Below are 17,941 nucleotides of genomic sequence, written 5' to 3' on the forward strand. Positions count from 1 at the left end.
CAAAAATATTTCTTCTTTGTGCTAGCTCAGTCAATCCAAGAAATTTATTTCTTGTGCAGACCTGGGGGGGAATGCTGGTACAATATATCTGTGAAGGAGCTTAATAGCCTGCAAAAATCATTTCTCCTGTAGTAACAGGAAATGCAGTGACATTGCACATTGACTGCTTTGCCTATCTGACATAATCTATAGTGAAGATAAATACAGACTAAATTTAATAAATTATTTTTTTAAAAAGAATGAGGCTTATTGAATGAGCTTAACTGAAGTTCTGAGCATGTATCTGAAATATTCTTGGTATTGTTATTTTGACTACTATTTGTGAACGTATTCCAACTTGATTGAAAGGATTATTATTAGAAATGTAAGTAACATTGAACAATGTTTCTTTTTAAAAACTAAGGCTTAGTTAAGCACATTTTAAAAGGTAAGTTTATTCTTAAATTTCAGAATCAAAATAGTTATGTATGCAGGATCTGGTTAACTATTGTACTGTATATACTAAACATTGCAGGCAAAGTCAATTTGGTTAACGAAGAGCATAGAACAAGTCCACATGTTATGAAGACAAAATTTGATCAAACAAATGAAATATTTTCACCTCTCAATACTTCCCTCAATGTAAGGTACGTTATGGATGTTAACACTTTTTAAAATGACTTAATATATTTGACTTAATACATTTTATAGGAAGGTTATATTTCAATTCAAATTATATTATAAAAACTTTTGGATAGCACAAGAATGGAAACGTTAGAGTTTCAGAACAGTGGATAGTCTTGCATCTCTTACACACAAGAACTAAAGTATATATACATAGCTGAGTGATTTGCAAATGGATTATCAGCTGTACTTGGAATTTCCTCCTGTTTTAGGTTTGTTGGACTCTTAAGAAACTTTATTAAAATATTCTATTTCCTTTTTATTTTTAAACTGCAGCATAATGTGCGTAGGATGCTTTAGTTGACATCTCAACTTCACAAATTCTTAGCATTCGATTCAATGACCATAAAATACTAACTGCAACATATTAACACAATGTACTATTCATAAAATTTGTATTGTAAAGGAGTTAGTTTATGACCAAATGATGCAAGTCCCTGCAACATTCAAAATTCTAGAATTTTTTTTTTCCAGATAAATCAGGCCAAAGTATCTGAAACTGTAGAACACTTCCTTAGTGAAGTATATTCATTTAAAATAACAATTGGACTATGAGCTTGTATGCCAGATTTTAATACAGTTCAATCAAAGCATTTATTAAACAGGTGGTATAAACCCATGGAAGCTGGTACTGATCATGGAATATCTTCATTGTTCCTTATTTTAATTATCACATGCAAAGTCACTGGGTCTTAAATATTTCATGAGTTATGTTTTAATGGCCCATATGGCTAAAGTAAAACTGAAAATATTTTTGTGTGTGTGAAGGCAATATAATAGATTGTACAATAATGTCTATTAGGAAAGCTTACCGTTTAACTTTGAGTAACAATTTTTTTCTTTGATTTTGTTATTTAGTCCAGCTGCTTTAAGGGATATTTATAGAACACCACAAAGAAATATTGCTGGTGAGTATCTGTACTCCTTCTCTTACTAACAAGAATATTTACTCTAAAGATCATTGGATGACTTAATTAAATGTTCTTATTTTTAAAAAAATTTCAGTGCGATGTGGACGCTTGTTTTGTACACCTAAACTTTTGGAGGTAAGCATTTTATTTCTGGGTTTTGAGTCATAGACTTTAAGGTCAGAAAGGGACCATTAGATCATCTAATCTGACCTTCTGTATATTACAGACCATTAAATTCCAGCCGGATACCCTATGTCGATCCCAATGAGTTTAGCTAGACTAAAAGAATCCAAACTGTTGTGTGCTAGAGGCATAAAACAAGATACTGAGGAACTTTCAATGCCTAAACCTCTTTCAATGGCATTGAATTAATTAGGTGAAACATGCCCAGATGATCTTAGCTGGCAATCCGTGCTTCAGCAGAAGATGGAAGAAAAACCTAGGGTCCCTGCTGATCTGAAGTGGGGAAATATTCTTTCCTGATCCCAGAGCTGGTAATCGGTACAACCCTTAGCATGTGAGCAAGACACAGCAGCCAGGCATCTAAGCAAGAGTGTTGTTTTAAAATATACTTTAAAAATTATTTGATGTATTTCTAGGTTAAGACACCAAAGTGTATTTCTGAAGGCCTGGGAGCAGAAGTGGATCCAGATATGTCTTGGTCAAGTTCTTTAGCTACACCTCCTACGATTAGTGCAACGGTGATAATAGGTAACACCAAAAATGCATGGTATTTCAAGGTTAACATATTTGACTTAAATGTTCTTATAATCCCAGGAACAAGTGAGTGAAGAGTGAACTGGATGTTTATATGGTATTTGTATGACAGCTTTGTCTTTACTGTAAAATGATGTCCGTAATTGAGCACTAGCGGTTGGTTTTGATATGATAGAAGTATATAAAATCATGAGTGATGTAGAGAAAGTGGATAAGGAAAAGTTATTTACTTATTCCCACAATACAAGAACTAGGGGTCACCAAATGAAATTAATAGGCAGAAGGTTTAAAACAAATAAAAGGAAGTTCTTCATGCAGCGCACAGTCAATTTGTGGAACTCCTTACCTGAGGAGGCTGTGAAGGCTAGAACTATAACAGTGTTTAAAAGAACTGGATAAATTCATGGTGGTTAAGTCCATAAATGGCTGTTAGCCAGGATGGGTAAGGAATGGTGTCTCTAGTCTCTGTTTGTCAGAGGATGGAGATGGATGGCAGGAGAGAGATCACTTGATCATTGCCTGTTAGGTTCACTCCGTCTGGGGCACCTGGCATTGGCCACTGTCAGTAGACAGATACTGGGCTAGATGGACCTTTGGTCTGACCCAGCACGACTGTTCTTATGTTCTTCTTCGAGTGATTGCTCATATCCATTCCAGTTAGGTGTTTGTCAGAAGATTTTTACCCTAGCAACACTCGGTGGGTCGGCTGGGCGCCCCCTGGAGTGGTGCCACCATGGCACCGGATATATACCCCTGCCTACCCAGCCGCCCCTCAGTTCCTTCTTACCACCCGTGTCGATCGTTGGAACAGTGGAGCGCGGCTTACTGATCTCTACCTCCCTAGCTTCTCTTAGTTCTTTCATTGTTATTGTGTATATAGTTCAATTTTCTACATTTCTGCTTAGTTTTATTAGTTCTTTAATGTAGTTATTGTATATAGTTAAGAGGAGTTGGGGATTAGCCCATGCCCGGTTCACCGGGTTTCAAACTGTGACAAGCCGATGCTGACAGGAGATCCTCATGACTCCTGCCTTAAGTGCCTGGGGGAATCCCACGTCGCAGACAAGTGCCACATCTGCAAGGCTTTCAAGCCGTGGACGAAAAAGGAGCGGGACTTTCGTCTCATACAGCTCCTGATGGAGGCAGCCCTTACTCCTCGGCACTGAGCGCCGGACAGTCTGCACCGGGGAGAAGTGCATCTTCAGCACTGAAGTGCACTGGCACCGCGAAGGCCCCTCGGCACCAACCGTCACCGGCCCAGAGACCTGCCTGGCACCGCTCTCTCTCCCTGCGGGTCAAGACGCACAAGAGTCCTGTGACTCCCATGCCTACGTCGCAGTCAGAGCACTCGCCTAAGTCAGACCGCCCGGCACCGACAATTGCCACGGCACTGACAACTTCAACGCCGTTGATTCTAGCCTCGCAAGAGCCGTCAACTCCGGTGCCTGGCAGCTCCCTGGCATGCGCCGTGGTTGAGCTTATTGTTCCTTCCACGCCGGAGACATTCTCTACAGCAAGGAAGCTGATTGCCCTGACAGAGCCTGTGCTACCTCAACCCCCGGCACCGCCGGTGCGGGTTATCCAATCAGTGGGCAAACCTCCCCTGATGAGACCATCCTCGCTCGGCACCGCTGAAAGGCACCCGTCACGATCGAGGTCCCACCGGTGTTCTCGGTCCCTTCACCGATCCCGGTCCCGATGCCACTCGCAATCCCAGTACCGCTCTCCATCTCTGTACCGGTCGTACTCGCTGACCCGATTCTCTTGGCACTGCTCCAGCTCCCGGCACCGCTCCCGGCACCGCACCTCTCGCAGCCGCTCTCAACGTAGAGCTTTGAGGTCCCGGTTGATCACCTGGCACCGCTCTGGTCACAGGTCCTGGTCTCATTCCCGGTACTGGTATGGCATCCGGTACCGTTCTCTGGTACCGTGTGGAGACGGATCAACCAGACGCAGAGACCCTTCCCAAGTGGTTTCAGCTCCTCCGTGGCCATCTCGCCATACATCAGTATCATCACACGCGGACAGTGCCTCCTACGCACACGACTGTGATTCGGATACACACAGCCGAGTCTTCCAGAGACCCATGGCCCAGACCAGGGACCTCATCAGTGGTCCTTCTGGACACCTTGGGCATATCACCAAGCCCAAGGTGGACCTGCAGTGACATCACGCTCTGTTCCATCGGAACACCGGATGGCAGAGGCCACTGTCAGTCGCCCCCCCTCCTGCGGGTACGGAGGAATCTTCCATCCACGTACCGGACCCTCAGGTCCCACCGGTCCCTGACATCCCCCATGATCAGGAGACCATACAGGACCCACTCGTCCCGGGCCTTTTATCTTCCTCTTCCCCGGATGAAGCGGTGGTGGGTACATCCTCATCGGGCCCTCCTCCAATTGACCTCAGGGTACACCAGGACCTCCTGAGGCACGTCGCCCTGAATATAAATCTGCAGGTGGAGGAGGTTCTGGAGGTTGAGGACCCCGTGGTAGATATATTGTCGGCGGATGCACCAACTCGAGTGGCTTTACAGTTCATTCGATTGAGTCAAGCTAAGGCAGATACTATCTGGCAATCCCCGGCATCTATTCCACCCACGGCCAGAGGAGTGGAACGGAGGTACATGGTGCCCTCTAAGGGGTACGAGTACTTATACGTGCACCCTCCTCTGCTCACTGGTCGTACAATCCGTAAATGAACGGGAGCGCCATGGCCAGCAAGCCCCTGCCCCAAAATCTAAGGAGGCTAGGCGTATGGATTTGTTGGGCCGTAAAATCTACTCCGTGGGGGGCCTCCAACTCAGGGTGGCGAATCAGCAAGCCCTCCTTAGCAGGTATAATTACAACACCTGGGAGGCGGTAGGGAAATTCATAGAGCTGGTCCCGCAAGACTCCCGCCAAGAATTTAAGGCACTATTGGAGGAAGGAAAGAAGGTGGTGAGAACCTCTCTCCAGACCTCCCTGGAGGCTGCCGATTCGGCAGCCGGAACTGTTATCTCTAGAATAGCCATGAGGCGTATATCATGGCTCCAGGTGTCAGGCCTGCCACCTGAACTTCAGCACACTATCCAAGACTTGCCATTCGATGGCCAGGGTCTATTCTCCGAGAAGACGGACCCTAGGTTACAGAGTCTGAAAGATAATCTGGTGATTATGCGTTCTCCCGGGATGCATACACCACAGACTCAACGAAGATCCTTCCGCACCCAACCTCAACGCCCTTACCCCCCGCCTAGACCAAGACAGGACTTTGGCAGGAGGCGAGGTCATGGCAACTGCAGACGACAGTCTGGACCTCAAGGGGATCACAATAATGGTCCCTCCAAGCCAACGACGGGATCCAAACCGAACTTTTGAAGATACGCCTGAGGGCGATTTACCAGTTGTCTCCCAGGATCCTTTTAAGTTTTACAACCGCCTTTCCCCTTTCCTCCCTGCGTGGACCCAATTAACCTCGGATCGTTGGGTCCTACACACGGTAGAATTCGGATATCACCTCCTGTTTATTTCGACCCCCCCCCCCCAACTCCCATCCTCGTCCCTCTTCAGGGACCCCTCTCACGAGCAATTCCTCTTGCAAGCGGTACGGACGCTCCTTGCCATGGGAGCTACAGAGGAGGTACCGAAGGACTTAAGGGGCAAGGGATTCTACTCCCGGTATTTCCTAATCCCCAAGGTGAAAGGAGGCCTCAGGCCTATCCTAAGCCTGCGAGGACTGAACAAGTTCATGAAAAAGTTGAAGTTCCGCATGGTATCCTTGGGGACAGTCATCCCATCCTTGGATCCCGGAGACTGGTATGCCACCCTCGACATGAAGGATGCATATTTCCACATTGCCATTTACCCTCCGCACAGATGGTACCTCCAGTTTGTGGTCAACCATCAGCATTTTCAGTTTACGGTCCTTCCGTTTGGCCTCTCTGCAGCCCCTCAGGTATTCACGAAGTGCACGGCTGTAGTCGTTGTCGAATACCTGTTTTCCCATACCTCAACGATTGGCTCATTCGGGGGACCTCTGAGGCCCAAGTCACCAGTCATGTGGGCTTCGTCAAGGACCTCTTCATGCGATTAGGCCTAATGATCGACCTGGAGAAATCTACTCTAGTGCCCACACAAAGAATAGAGTTCATGGGGCCGTCCTGGACTCCAATCTCGCAAGGGCCAGTTTACCACGACCCCGATTTCAGGCAATAGTATCAATTATACAAAGCCTTCAAAACTTCCCGACAACTTCGGCTCGCGCTTGTCTCGGTCTCCTCGGTCACATGGCTGCCTGCACGTTCGTGACCAAGCACGCCAGACTACGTCTGCATCCCCTTCAAACTTGGCTTGCCTCGTTTTATCGCCCAGGCAGAGACGCCATAGACATGGTAGTCACCATTCCCCCGAGCATCCTAGGCTCCCTCGACTGGTGGCTGACACCCTCCCTGGTGTGTGCAGGACTGCCGTTCCATCCGCCACAGCCCTCCATTGTCCCTGACGACGGATGCATCATCTCTCAGCTGGGATGCTCACCTTGGACATCTTCGCACTCAAGGCCTTTGGTCATCTCAGGAGCTGGTGTTACACATAAATGTCCAAGAGCTAAGAGCAGTCCGCCTGGCATGCTGGGCGTTCCAGCAACATCTACAGGGCCGTTGTGTCTCAGTGTTTGCAGACAACACAACAGCCATGTACTACATAAACAAGCAGGGAGGGACACGATCCTCCCCCCTTTGTCGAGAGGCTATCCAACTATGGGACTTTTGCATAGCCCACTCAATAGACCTGGTAGCGTCCTTTCTCCCAGGAGTTCGGAACACTCTGGCAGATCAACTCAGCAGATCTTTCCTGTCTCACGAGTGGTCGATTCGCCCGGATATTATACATTCTGTCTTCCGGAAGTGGGGATTTCCCCACATAGACCTCTTCGCTTCCCGCGAGAACAGGAAACGCCAGAGGTTCTGCTCCTTCCAAGGTCTCTCCCAGGGGTCGATCTTGGACGCCTTCCGTGGAAGAGCCAACTACTTTACACCTTTCCCATTCCCGTTCGTTCACAAGGTCCTACTAAAACTCCGCAGGGACAGAGCTCGCCTGATCATGATCGCCCCTGCGTGGCCCAGGCAATACTGGTACATCACGTTGCTCGACCTGTTGATAGCCAACCCAATCACCCTGCCTCGTCATCCAGACCTCATAACTCAGGACCACGGCAGACTTCACCACCCAGACCTGCAGTCCCTTCACCTCACGGCATGGCTCCTGTGTGGTTAACCCAGTCAGAGTTAACGTTGCTCTGCACCAGTGCAACAAGTACTCCTGGGTAGCAGAAAACCTTCCACTCGGTCTATGTATCTGGCCAAGTGGAAATGTTTCTCCTGCTGGTGTGAAATGCAAAATGTTACTCCCATCAAGGTCTCGATCCCCACCATCCTGACTACCTCTGGTCTCTCAAACAGCGGGGCCTAGCGGTATCATCTTTGCGGGTGCACTTGGCAGCCATTTCTACCTTCCACCCAGGAGAAAGTGGCCACTCCATGTTTTCACATCCTATGGTTTCCAGGTTCCTCAAGGGCTTGGAGCGCCTATACCTCCAAGTACACCGCCCTGCCCCTACCTGGGACCTCAACCTAGTCTTAAACAGACTGATGTCTCCACCATTCAAGCCGTTGGCAACTTGCTCGCTGCTATACCTGTCCTGGAAGACAGTTTTCCTCGTAGCCATTACATCGGCCAGACGAGTCTCCAAGCTTCGGGCCCTCACGGTGGACCCACCGTATACAGTCTTTCCCAAGGACAAGGTGCAGTTGCGACCACACCAAGCGTTCCTCCCTAAAGTAGTATCGGCCTTCCATACCAATCAGGACATCTTCCTTCCGGTCTTCTTCCCAAAGCCGCACTCTTCACGATGGGAACAACAGTTGCACTCCCTAGATGTCCGTAGGGCGCTTGCATTTTATATCGAACGGACGAAACCCTTTCGTAAATCGCCCCAACTCTTTGTTGCAGTGGCAGACTGAATGAAGGGCCTACCTGTCTCCTCCCAGAGGATCTCCTCCTGGGTGACAGTGTGCATCCACACTTGCTATGACTTGGCTCATGTTCCATCGGGCCATCTCACCACACATTCTACCAGGGCTCGGGCTTCATCTGCTGCCTTCCTGGCCCATGTACCAATCCAGGAAATATGTTGCGCAGCTACCTGGTCCTCAGTCTACACCTTTGCTTCGCATTATGCTCTGGTTCAACAGACTAGCGACGATGCAGCCTTTGGCTCAGCAGTTTTGCATTCTGCTACATCTCACTCCGACCCCACCGCCTAGGTAAGGCTTGGGAATCAAAGAAGAAAAGACGGTTACTCACCTTTGTAACTGTTATTCTTCAAGATGTGTTGCTCATATCCATTCCAAACCCGCCCCCCCTCACCACTGTCGGAGTAGCTGGCAAGAAGGAACTGAGGGGTGGTTGGGTCGGCAGGGGTATATATCCAGCACCATGGCGGCACCACTCCAGGGGACGCCCAGCCGACCCACCAAGTGTTGTTAGGGTAAAAATCTTCCGACGAACGTGCACGCAACGTGTGCACACCTAACTGGAATGGATATGAGCAACACATCTCGAAGAACAACATTTACAAAGGTGAGAAACCGTCTTTTCTTATGTTTTCCACAACATCATCCTGAAAGGAAAACATGAACCTGAACTGTGTTGCTCTTTTAAAGGCTAGTTCCTTTATATCAGGGCTCATGGCATATAATAATAGAATCCTAGCTGACAGAATAACATAGCAACTTGTATAGGAACAAAGATTAATATGTTACATTGATTGCCTGCATCCATACCACCTCAAGCTGTGATTTTTATAAGGTCAACCTAAACTATGTCAGGCCTGGTCAGCACTTAGATGTAATATTTCTAGGAGTAATAAGATTCAGTAGTAAGTGATATTGGTTTTTCAATAGGTTTAATTTGCCCCATAAATTCAGTATTGAAAAAATGTGCCTGCAATGGATTTAAGGGCACTGAGCTGCTGGGGACATGGTCTTTCAGATTAAATACAAAACCAAACAGCTGTAATGTTTGATCTCAAATGTGTTTATATGTCATTGTTGGATGAACTAATATACTTAGTTTGTATAATCAATTTATAAAATACTCTGATATATATGGAAGAAGCACACTATATAGGTATAAAATTATCATTAGTCCATCATCCTGTACATGCAGCAAAAGTGCTTGTCCAGTGTTCCCAACATCTTAATTATTATTTATGATGCTGTACAAATATTACTTAATATATATATTTTTCCCTAATAGTCAATTCATTTGAATTAAAGTTCACTTTAGAATGATTGACAAGTCCAGTAAGTGGTGAAGGGATTAAAATATTGAAGTTCTGAATTTGTTTTAAGGAAGCAGTACATATAAGATTGTATGATAGAACATGCTGTAGATAGCCTGTGTTCAATTTTTTTATCTGATGTCCCATTTTTAAAACATAAAATCAGCCTCTGTATTTGTGATTTGTTCTGCTGCAATCTTTTTAGTTTTATTTCTTTTACACCTCACTGATGGCATTGTGCCACCCATGTTTCTTTTCCATCCCTCATTCATTTACTACCAACAGATGTCCTGCTTGTTTGGAGATGGGTAAGAATGACTTCTTTTTTTCTGAAATGCAAAATTCAAGTCTTTCTCTAAGCTCAAGTGTTCTAAATGAAGTATGATATTTACACACTAATAAATTCTCTTCTGTATTTGTGTATTTTTAACCAGATGAGGGCACATTGGAGTAGAACTTTGGAAAGATTTTTGTGTATGAAAGCCGAAGACTAATAAATAGATCATTACTTTTCTTGTTACAGCTTTTCGAGTGACAACACTCCCAGTTCTTCATTGTTGTGCAATCTCTGAAACAATCATGCTAAATTATGGCAGCCTTTTTGATGTGGGTAGATGTCAGCTCTGTGATTAGGTTAAGACCATCACATTTGTTTCATTTGTTTCTGTTTCTAGAGGTGAAAGATTAGCGTGTTATCCAGATGGTCTTTCAACTTTTTCATAATTGTTTTGAAAATATGTTTACAGGTGATTTTCATAGAGCCATTCAGAATCCACATGTATTGGTCAATTTAAGAATGATGTGTAAAGTGTTTAATGGCTTGGTTTCTACTGTAGAAATAACAATGCAAAAGGGAAACAGGTTTATCAAGCAATACCACCTTGCTAGACATAAAAACAAATAGTTACTGCAATCCATCAGCCTCATACTATTTTACTGTGATTATTACAAATATCCTGTGTATTCCAAATATACAGTGAAATCTTGACCACCACTCTTGTCCCTATATGTCATCCATAGGAGTTGGAATGGTGCAGAGGGTCTCTAAAAGCTCTTCATAATGCCTGGAGGAAGTTCCTCCAAGGGCAGAAACTATGTAAGACAGCAATAAGGCTGTTTTCAGAGGACCCATTTGCAAACCTTAGCATTAGGGGCATGTTGGGAGCAGAGTGCAGTCCAAGGAGATTGCTATAACTTAAACAGCCCCTCAGGACACTTAAAAGCACAAGAGAGAATCTCACCCATAAGCTTTTTAAATGACTGGTCCATAGATTTGAATTGTTTAAGTACTAGACAAAAATAAATATTTTACACATTTCAGAGCATTTTGTCAGCCACATAAGTACAAGTGAATTGAATTATTTTTTAATTTCAGCTAGAGGAAATGATTCAATTTCTGGAGCAAAGCAACATGATGAGAGAATGACTATGGTGAGTAAATTTAAGCAGGAAATACTGAATCTGTTTTTGTTTTTTTTAAATTTATAGTTATAGATTCATGTATAGCTGTGTATTTAATATTCCTTGAGCCAAAAAAAATGAAATATTTTAATTTCCTCTTCTCTTCACTCTGGTATCTCCAGTATGGTTTAAAACAAGTTACATTTTAATACTTAGTGTTTGCAAAATTTAGTATGTAAAACCAAGCTATAATTTCATGTAATGTGTTTAGTATTTTCTGTGTTTTGAACTGATGCAAACTCCGCTTGTTACTATACATAAACTATATACACATTAAAACTTGTAAAAATCATAAGTATTAGTAAATCCTAGTGAGCATTTAATATTATATAATTGTCATTTGACTCTTGGGCTTACAGGTCTTGCACAACTTTTTCTCCTGTCTTGGTAAAAGGCCTGAGAAGAATGATATAAATGTACTATCCATACCAGAGACAGTAAACTTAAATACAGAAATTGATGTCAAAGACCATGGTAAGCACTGGTACTTTAATACTGTTAGTTCCTTATTGGGTTTACTGTTTCTTAGCCTCAAATATTAAGCTACCTTCACTAAAAGAAAAATATGCAAGAAAAACTCTCAGGGTAGTTGACTGTTGATCAGTGATACAGAACTCATATACCTTAGAGAGAAGACTGACGTGTTGTGAGGTCAGGAAATGCAACCATAAATGTTCAGATACAAAAGGATACAAAAGACTGTAGTAGCAGTTATTTTCCCATTCATACTGTATTAAAGTAAATATAGAAGTTTAGAATGCATCCACTGCAAGAAGAGGCTCTGCCAGAGTGCAGAAATATCCCTAGCGGTCAAAGAGCACTTTAGGTGGAAGCAGATAGGGTGGTAGATGAACTGCCGCATCTAGTTATTATAGGGACAGACTGGAGCCTCTTCCCTTATAAGGGGAAAATAAAGGTGTAGAGTCCCCCACAGCAGGAAGCAAGACCAACAGGGAATGAGGCAAAGGAGTAGATGTAGGAAAACCAGAGAACCCTAGACATAAAGGTACAAGCCAAGAGAAAGACAAGACCACCCTCGAAAAGGAGAGGGTGAAAACAGATGCCTTAACACAAGAGGCTGGGGAAAATAGTGCTCCTAGCTTCAGGTGAAAAGCAGGCAGTTCCAGGGAACCTCACCACCAGCACAGCAGGAGAAGGGATCTTGGAACAGGTTTGTGGGGTTGGGGGGAATCAGAGTCCCCAATGGAGGAGGAAAGGGAGGCACAGTGGCAGGCCCCGCCCAAACTGAAAGAGAAAGCAAAGGGAATGGGCAAACAGGCTGTCCATGATGTGCGAATCTGTGGGTAGAAACAAAATTATGAGGGTGGCTCTCACCCACAAAGTGTGACTTCTAGGGGTGGAACGTGGACAACCATGCCGGGGCAAGCACGAACATGGGATGCTCAGACCCGCCTTTAAAGAAGGGAGAGTGCAGAGGGAAAGAGACCTGGCAAGGATGGACGGTGTGTGACAGAGTGCAGGGAATGTACCAGATAGCTGTCTGGTCTTAATGTAAATTCTGTGTATTGATGGCCCATCAAGGACACTTAGCTCTCACAGTGGGCCACAGAAGAAACTCATTCTGCTCAGATAGCTCTTACTTGGGACACCTCAGACTCCGAGGGGCCAATGGCTACCCCCTGTGGTTAAGTAAACTATGTAAGGACATGTGATATTCTCATGTGGCCCTGGACCAGTGGCCTATCTAGGAATGTAAGTTTGGGTGGGCCGCAAATTATTATGGGTGGGCAATGTCCCACCCATACATTTCCTTACATACACTTCTGATTGGCCTCTTCGCTCCGCCAAACAATACGTCTTCCTGGCACCAGCAGCGCCTCCTGCAAGAGGAACTGACCCCAGCAGCAGCAGCAGCTGCATGGACACAATGGGGGACCCCTCAGCAGACCTGAGGGGGATCTGAGAGCAGGGGAGAGATGACTGAGCACTCTGGCCTGGTGTGTTGTGAGTGTGGCTGGAGCCAGCCTGCTCCAGAGCACAAGCCCCTCTGCGCTTCCCAGTCCAGCAGAGCTGCAGTTTGCAGCTTTTTCTGCAGTCCCCGGAGCAGAAACCCAGCAGCTGAGTAGCTCACAACTTTCCTGCTGGGCTGGGGGGAAGCAATTCTTTGGCTAAAACTACGCCTGGGTGGCAGAGAAAGCAAATAAACCCATCTGGGAAGGAGAAGGAGAGCTCGCCTCCCAGGTGCCAACCACTCTGCAAATAACAAAAAAAAACCAAAAAAAAAACCCTCTTATTTCTAGCTTATGGAACTTTTTCTGTAAGCTCGGATTTGTGTACGTTGGGTTTATGTAACTCGGGGAGCGTCTGTACAACTTTGATTATAAAAGCTGTTCAGAGAGCACAGAGATGAAAATATGGCTAAGGGATTTTGACAAAGAAATTGAGCTGGCTGAGTGAGTCTCTCCATGGGAAAGGGGATACATATCTTCAATTTGTGTAGCGCATAAAGAAAAATATTATAAATAACTGTATAGATGGTATTTGACTCTATTTAAGATCCATAATTTTTTTTTCTATGAGGCAGGCACTCTGTTCGGGGTGAGAGAGAAAAGGGAACATATTTGCATGCGTGGTAGTTGTGTGCAGGAATTAGATGGTTTTGTGAGGAAATTATCTGACTTCTATAGAATTGTGGTGAAGCAAAATATGGACTGGCCTTGTAAAGAAAACACTTCCACAAGAGGAAACACCAAAAAGAGGAAAGGCATTTAGAAATTTGGTCACCCTTTTTAGCATACTCAGAGGAGAAGGCCTCTCCCGTCAGCAAGCTAGAATCTGGAGTCACACTCTTTGAATATTAACCTGATGCTGCATAAGTAACATATGAAGTAGTATGTTAATGTTTTATTGTAACTTTGCCATAATAAAAAGTTTCAAAAAAAGAAAATACAAGAGAAATGGTAGTGGAATTGAGGGGTTGCCTGAAAGTACTAGATGAGGATACCTGATTGGGTATGTAAAGATACTGATTGCAGAATTATTTAATCTGAGTCCTCTGAAAGAGGTGAAAGTGTACTGAGTGCATACGGTGCTGTTTCTTCCATCTGAACCTTGTAATAGACCTAGAGTACTGATTATTAAATGTCATCATTATCAATAGATGTAATTATGAAAAACACAGCACGCAGAGCTTATGCTACAAGATCACAAGATGCCATTTTTCCAAGACCTTTGCACCTTAACTTAAAAAAGGAGAGAGCTGGGAAAAATTACAGCAGCACTCAGGAGGTCAGATATCCACTACAGATGTTGGTTCCCGTTTTAATTTTTATTCAGTTTCCAAAATCAGTAGTGTACAGTGAGGGACTCTAACCAACAAAAAAGTACTGTCTAGTCGCTTGGGATAGAGATCCAAATCTCAGACACCCAAGAACATACTCCAGAGGTAAAAACTAATGGTAGGCTGCTGAAAAAATCATCAGAGATGATGAAACCCAAGAAAAGGAGGGTAGGAAGAATAAAGACAGAAGACTCTAGAGAATGTTCTGGCAATGGCACCCCACTTAGATACCATTCACAAACTTGGGGGAGGGAAGAGGAGGATGTAGTGGTGATGTTGTCTTCTGTCTAACTTTTAGCCGTGATTCGGTCACTCAGTCAGTATGTGGGAGACCTGTATTCAATTCCCTCCTCTGCCTGAAGTGGAGAAGGGAGAAGCCAGCCAGCTCAAAGAAATAATGGATTGGGAGTAATCTAATCCAGCGAAGCACTAGGTTGTAACTGAACAAAAAAATTGTGACCATGTAAATATTACTAGGCTACCATAGATTAATTTTTAAAAATGATGCCCTCTAGAAATTTATTTGCAGATTTGACACCATCAGCTCAGGATTAAACAAAGACTGTGAATGGCTTGCCAACTACAAAACCAGTTTCTCCTCCCTTGGTTTTCACACCTCAACTGCTAGAACAGGGCCTCATCCTCCCTGATTGAACTAACTTCATTATCTCTAGTTTGCCTGCATATATATACCTGCCCCTGGAAATTCCCACTACATGCATCTGACGAAGTGGGTATTCACCCACGAAAGCTCATGCTCCAAAACGTCTGTTAGTCTATAAGGTGCCACAGGATTCTTTGCTGCTTTTACAGATCCAGACTAACAGGGCTACCCCTCTGATTCAGGATTTGGATAGAAAGTTACCCCAGGGGAATGGGCTTTGATATGGAAAAGAGGACATGGAATCTCACTCCTGAGTAATAAAAAAAAAAAAAAGACTTTAAGATATTTTCAGTGTTAGGTTAAAATAAATAAATGTAAATTGAATTGAGATACATGTTGGAGAAATTGTGGTCAAAGAGGTAGTTTTATGCTCTTTGTATGGACATGTCTAGTCATCAGAAAGTGCTGGGATGTGAGTTGTAATCAAATATTACAAATTGTGGGATATTTATTATAAAATGATCCTTTGTTAATTCTCTTGGGACCTCTTCATGGAAATGATGCTCAAAGAAATGAAAAATTAATCTCATCTGTGAGTAGCTGCTAGACTACTAATAACTCTGAAAGTGGAATGGTTAAAATATATAGGACGTTGTTATGGAAAAATTCATCAGTTACCAAGCAAAATAAAGGACGAATATATACATAGATATCTGGTTAACATGTATTTGTATGAGCACCTGCAAAAAAAAATCTGTCCAATTTTTTTTTAGTATTAATGTTTGATGGACACACCTAGTTTGATAAGTATGAGTAGAATCAGTATTTTCACTTTATTTAATAAAATCCCCAGGTGGATGGTGTAAAGAAGCTCACTCTTTGATATGGTAATGGTAATATCCCTGCCAATAGAGACAGTTGACTATATTATTCTGTAATGTTTCTCTAAACAAAAAGATGAGTGCATTGTTGTAAAGATTGTTTTTCTAATATTTATAGGGCAGTGATTTGTAACCTTTTAAAAACTTCCTAAATAGTTATAAAAAGAAGAATCTGTGGTTCTTTTCCTAATCTTTTTTTTATGCTATAATATTGTGCATTGAGAATGGTCATGATAGACCACATTTTTCCTGTTAAATTACTGTTCCATTAACTGCAAACAGTAGACCCAAAGGAAGGGGAAAATGTAAAATGTTGAATTTAATTGTAGGTCCTTCATTGTCCCCTGCATGGTATAACTTGCATTGGAGACAAAAACAGAAATTTAACTCCTGGAGTTTTCTACTAATTTTTCTGTCTATGGGACATTCACACTTTCCCTTCCCCTAGTAGAAGAAGCCAGGAGTTCCAGCCTCAAAACTTGTTGGTCCACTGCAATCCATAGGAGGCATGAGATATCTGCATTGATTCCCCTTGTCTCCTCTCTCCTATCCATAGCAGCGGATGCTGGCCACTGGAGAACACTCCTGCTGTGGACACCCACTATATCTCCAAACTGACACAAAGGGTCAGTTCTGAGAGGGAAACAGCAGGAGTAAATTCAGTCTGTAGACTGTATGATAGACATAGAGTAGTGTTTCTAAGATGATATTTTCAGTAATCCTGTTTTTTAACTATTTGCAGAGCCTGAGAAGAAGTTGGATGGCTCATTTAGTGAGATGAATAGCTTGGAGGATAGATTTCACATTTCCATTAAGTCAGATGGGAACAAAATGGCACAAAATGCCCTGGAAGATGGAGAGATGCATGAAATGACCATAGATATGCCAGATGCAGGGGAACATGTTCTTTCTGTATGTCATACTAGTGGCAAACATCTGCTAGAAATGAAAACAACCAACTCGACTACAAAAACATGCTTTGATAAAATGACATCTGTATTACTTCAGCAGAGTAATGAAGTGGTGGGGAATTTTAAAGATGCTTGCTTAAGGTGTGAAAGAGAACTGGATTCTCCTAGATGTGAGCTATTTACAACTAACATGCCAAATAATAAAATACAGAAGCCCTCCGAGAATAGAAGATTTACAAGGGAGGATATGCCATCTTCTTTATCCTCTGAATGGTCTCAGCTGAACTTATCTGGTCTAGATGTAACACAACTGGAAAAAATATCCGCCCGTGATACTTGTTCACCATCCAGTGTCTGTAGCAAGAAAAGATCTGAAGGCAAATTTGCACTTGTGACCAAGGCACATGCTAACTTCAGCACTTTTGAAACATCTTTACTGAACACTTCAAGTCTAATAGAAGCCGAAAAGCTGTTGAATATCAATTGGTCAGAACACATAGAGAATGAAACAAAAACTTATGAAAAGTACTCAACCTCTGAAACCTCTCTAATGCATTCTGTCTCCCTGAGTGTTCAGGATCCACAGTTAGTGAAAGGATGTGCAGCTGAAAAGGTTTCTGAAGTGAACTTTTTAGACTGTAGTTCCTTAATGGAAAATACAAACTTTACAGAATACCCAGAAGTCCTTAACTGCTTTCATAAACATTTAAAGGAACATTCTAAATCTTCCATAACTGATGTTACCGCTCTCCCTGTTATATGTAATGCTTCAACTCCAGATAATCCTGATGGCACAAAATGGTCAACAAACAATGAAAACACCCCCAGGAGATCTGGCTTGAAATGCATGAATGTGCTATCCAGCTTGAAAAAGAGACCAAAAAGATTTATTTATACTATAAATACTGCCTTCCCGGATCAAGAGGGAAAAGTCCAGAAAGAAATAAAAACAGGTTCCTCTAGTCATTCTGCATCATCTCATTCAGAATTTGAATCATGTACCTTTAAAGGTCCTGATACAGCCAATAATAATGATCAAGGTATGTCTTCTAATTTATTTTCACTAGTTGAAGTTTTTTTTTAATTCAACTTACTTCTTGTTTCCCCTTCACAATTCAGATGAAGAAGTATTCTGAAGGGCATTGTAATTCATAAGATTGGTAATGGGA

At 43.2% G+C, this 17,941-nt stretch overlaps 1 protein-coding gene across 2 annotated transcripts in view; it reads left to right on the forward strand.

The window, feature by feature from the left end:
* The window catches only part of BRCA2 (BRCA2 DNA repair associated), an 84,818-nt gene that overhangs the window by 12,855 nt on the left and 54,022 nt on the right, over positions 1-17,941 (forward strand). For both annotated transcript variants that reach the window (XM_030563082.1, XM_030563091.1), the window contains exons 4-10: positions 515-626; positions 1,522-1,571; positions 1,669-1,709; positions 2,174-2,285; positions 10,990-11,045; positions 11,435-11,549; positions 16,604-17,812. In XM_030563082.1, coding sequence (XP_030418942.1) covers positions 515-626; positions 1,522-1,571; positions 1,669-1,709; positions 2,174-2,285; positions 10,990-11,045; positions 11,435-11,549; positions 16,604-17,812 — 1,695 coding nt within the window. The remainder of the gene's footprint in view (positions 1-514; positions 627-1,521; positions 1,572-1,668; positions 1,710-2,173; positions 2,286-10,989; positions 11,046-11,434; positions 11,550-16,603; positions 17,813-17,941) is intronic.

Source organism: Gopherus evgoodei, chromosome 1, assembly GCF_007399415.2.
Source record: "Gopherus evgoodei ecotype Sinaloan lineage chromosome 1, rGopEvg1_v1.p, whole genome shotgun sequence".
NCBI classification, from domain to species: domain Eukaryota; kingdom Metazoa; phylum Chordata; order Testudines; family Testudinidae; genus Gopherus; species Gopherus evgoodei.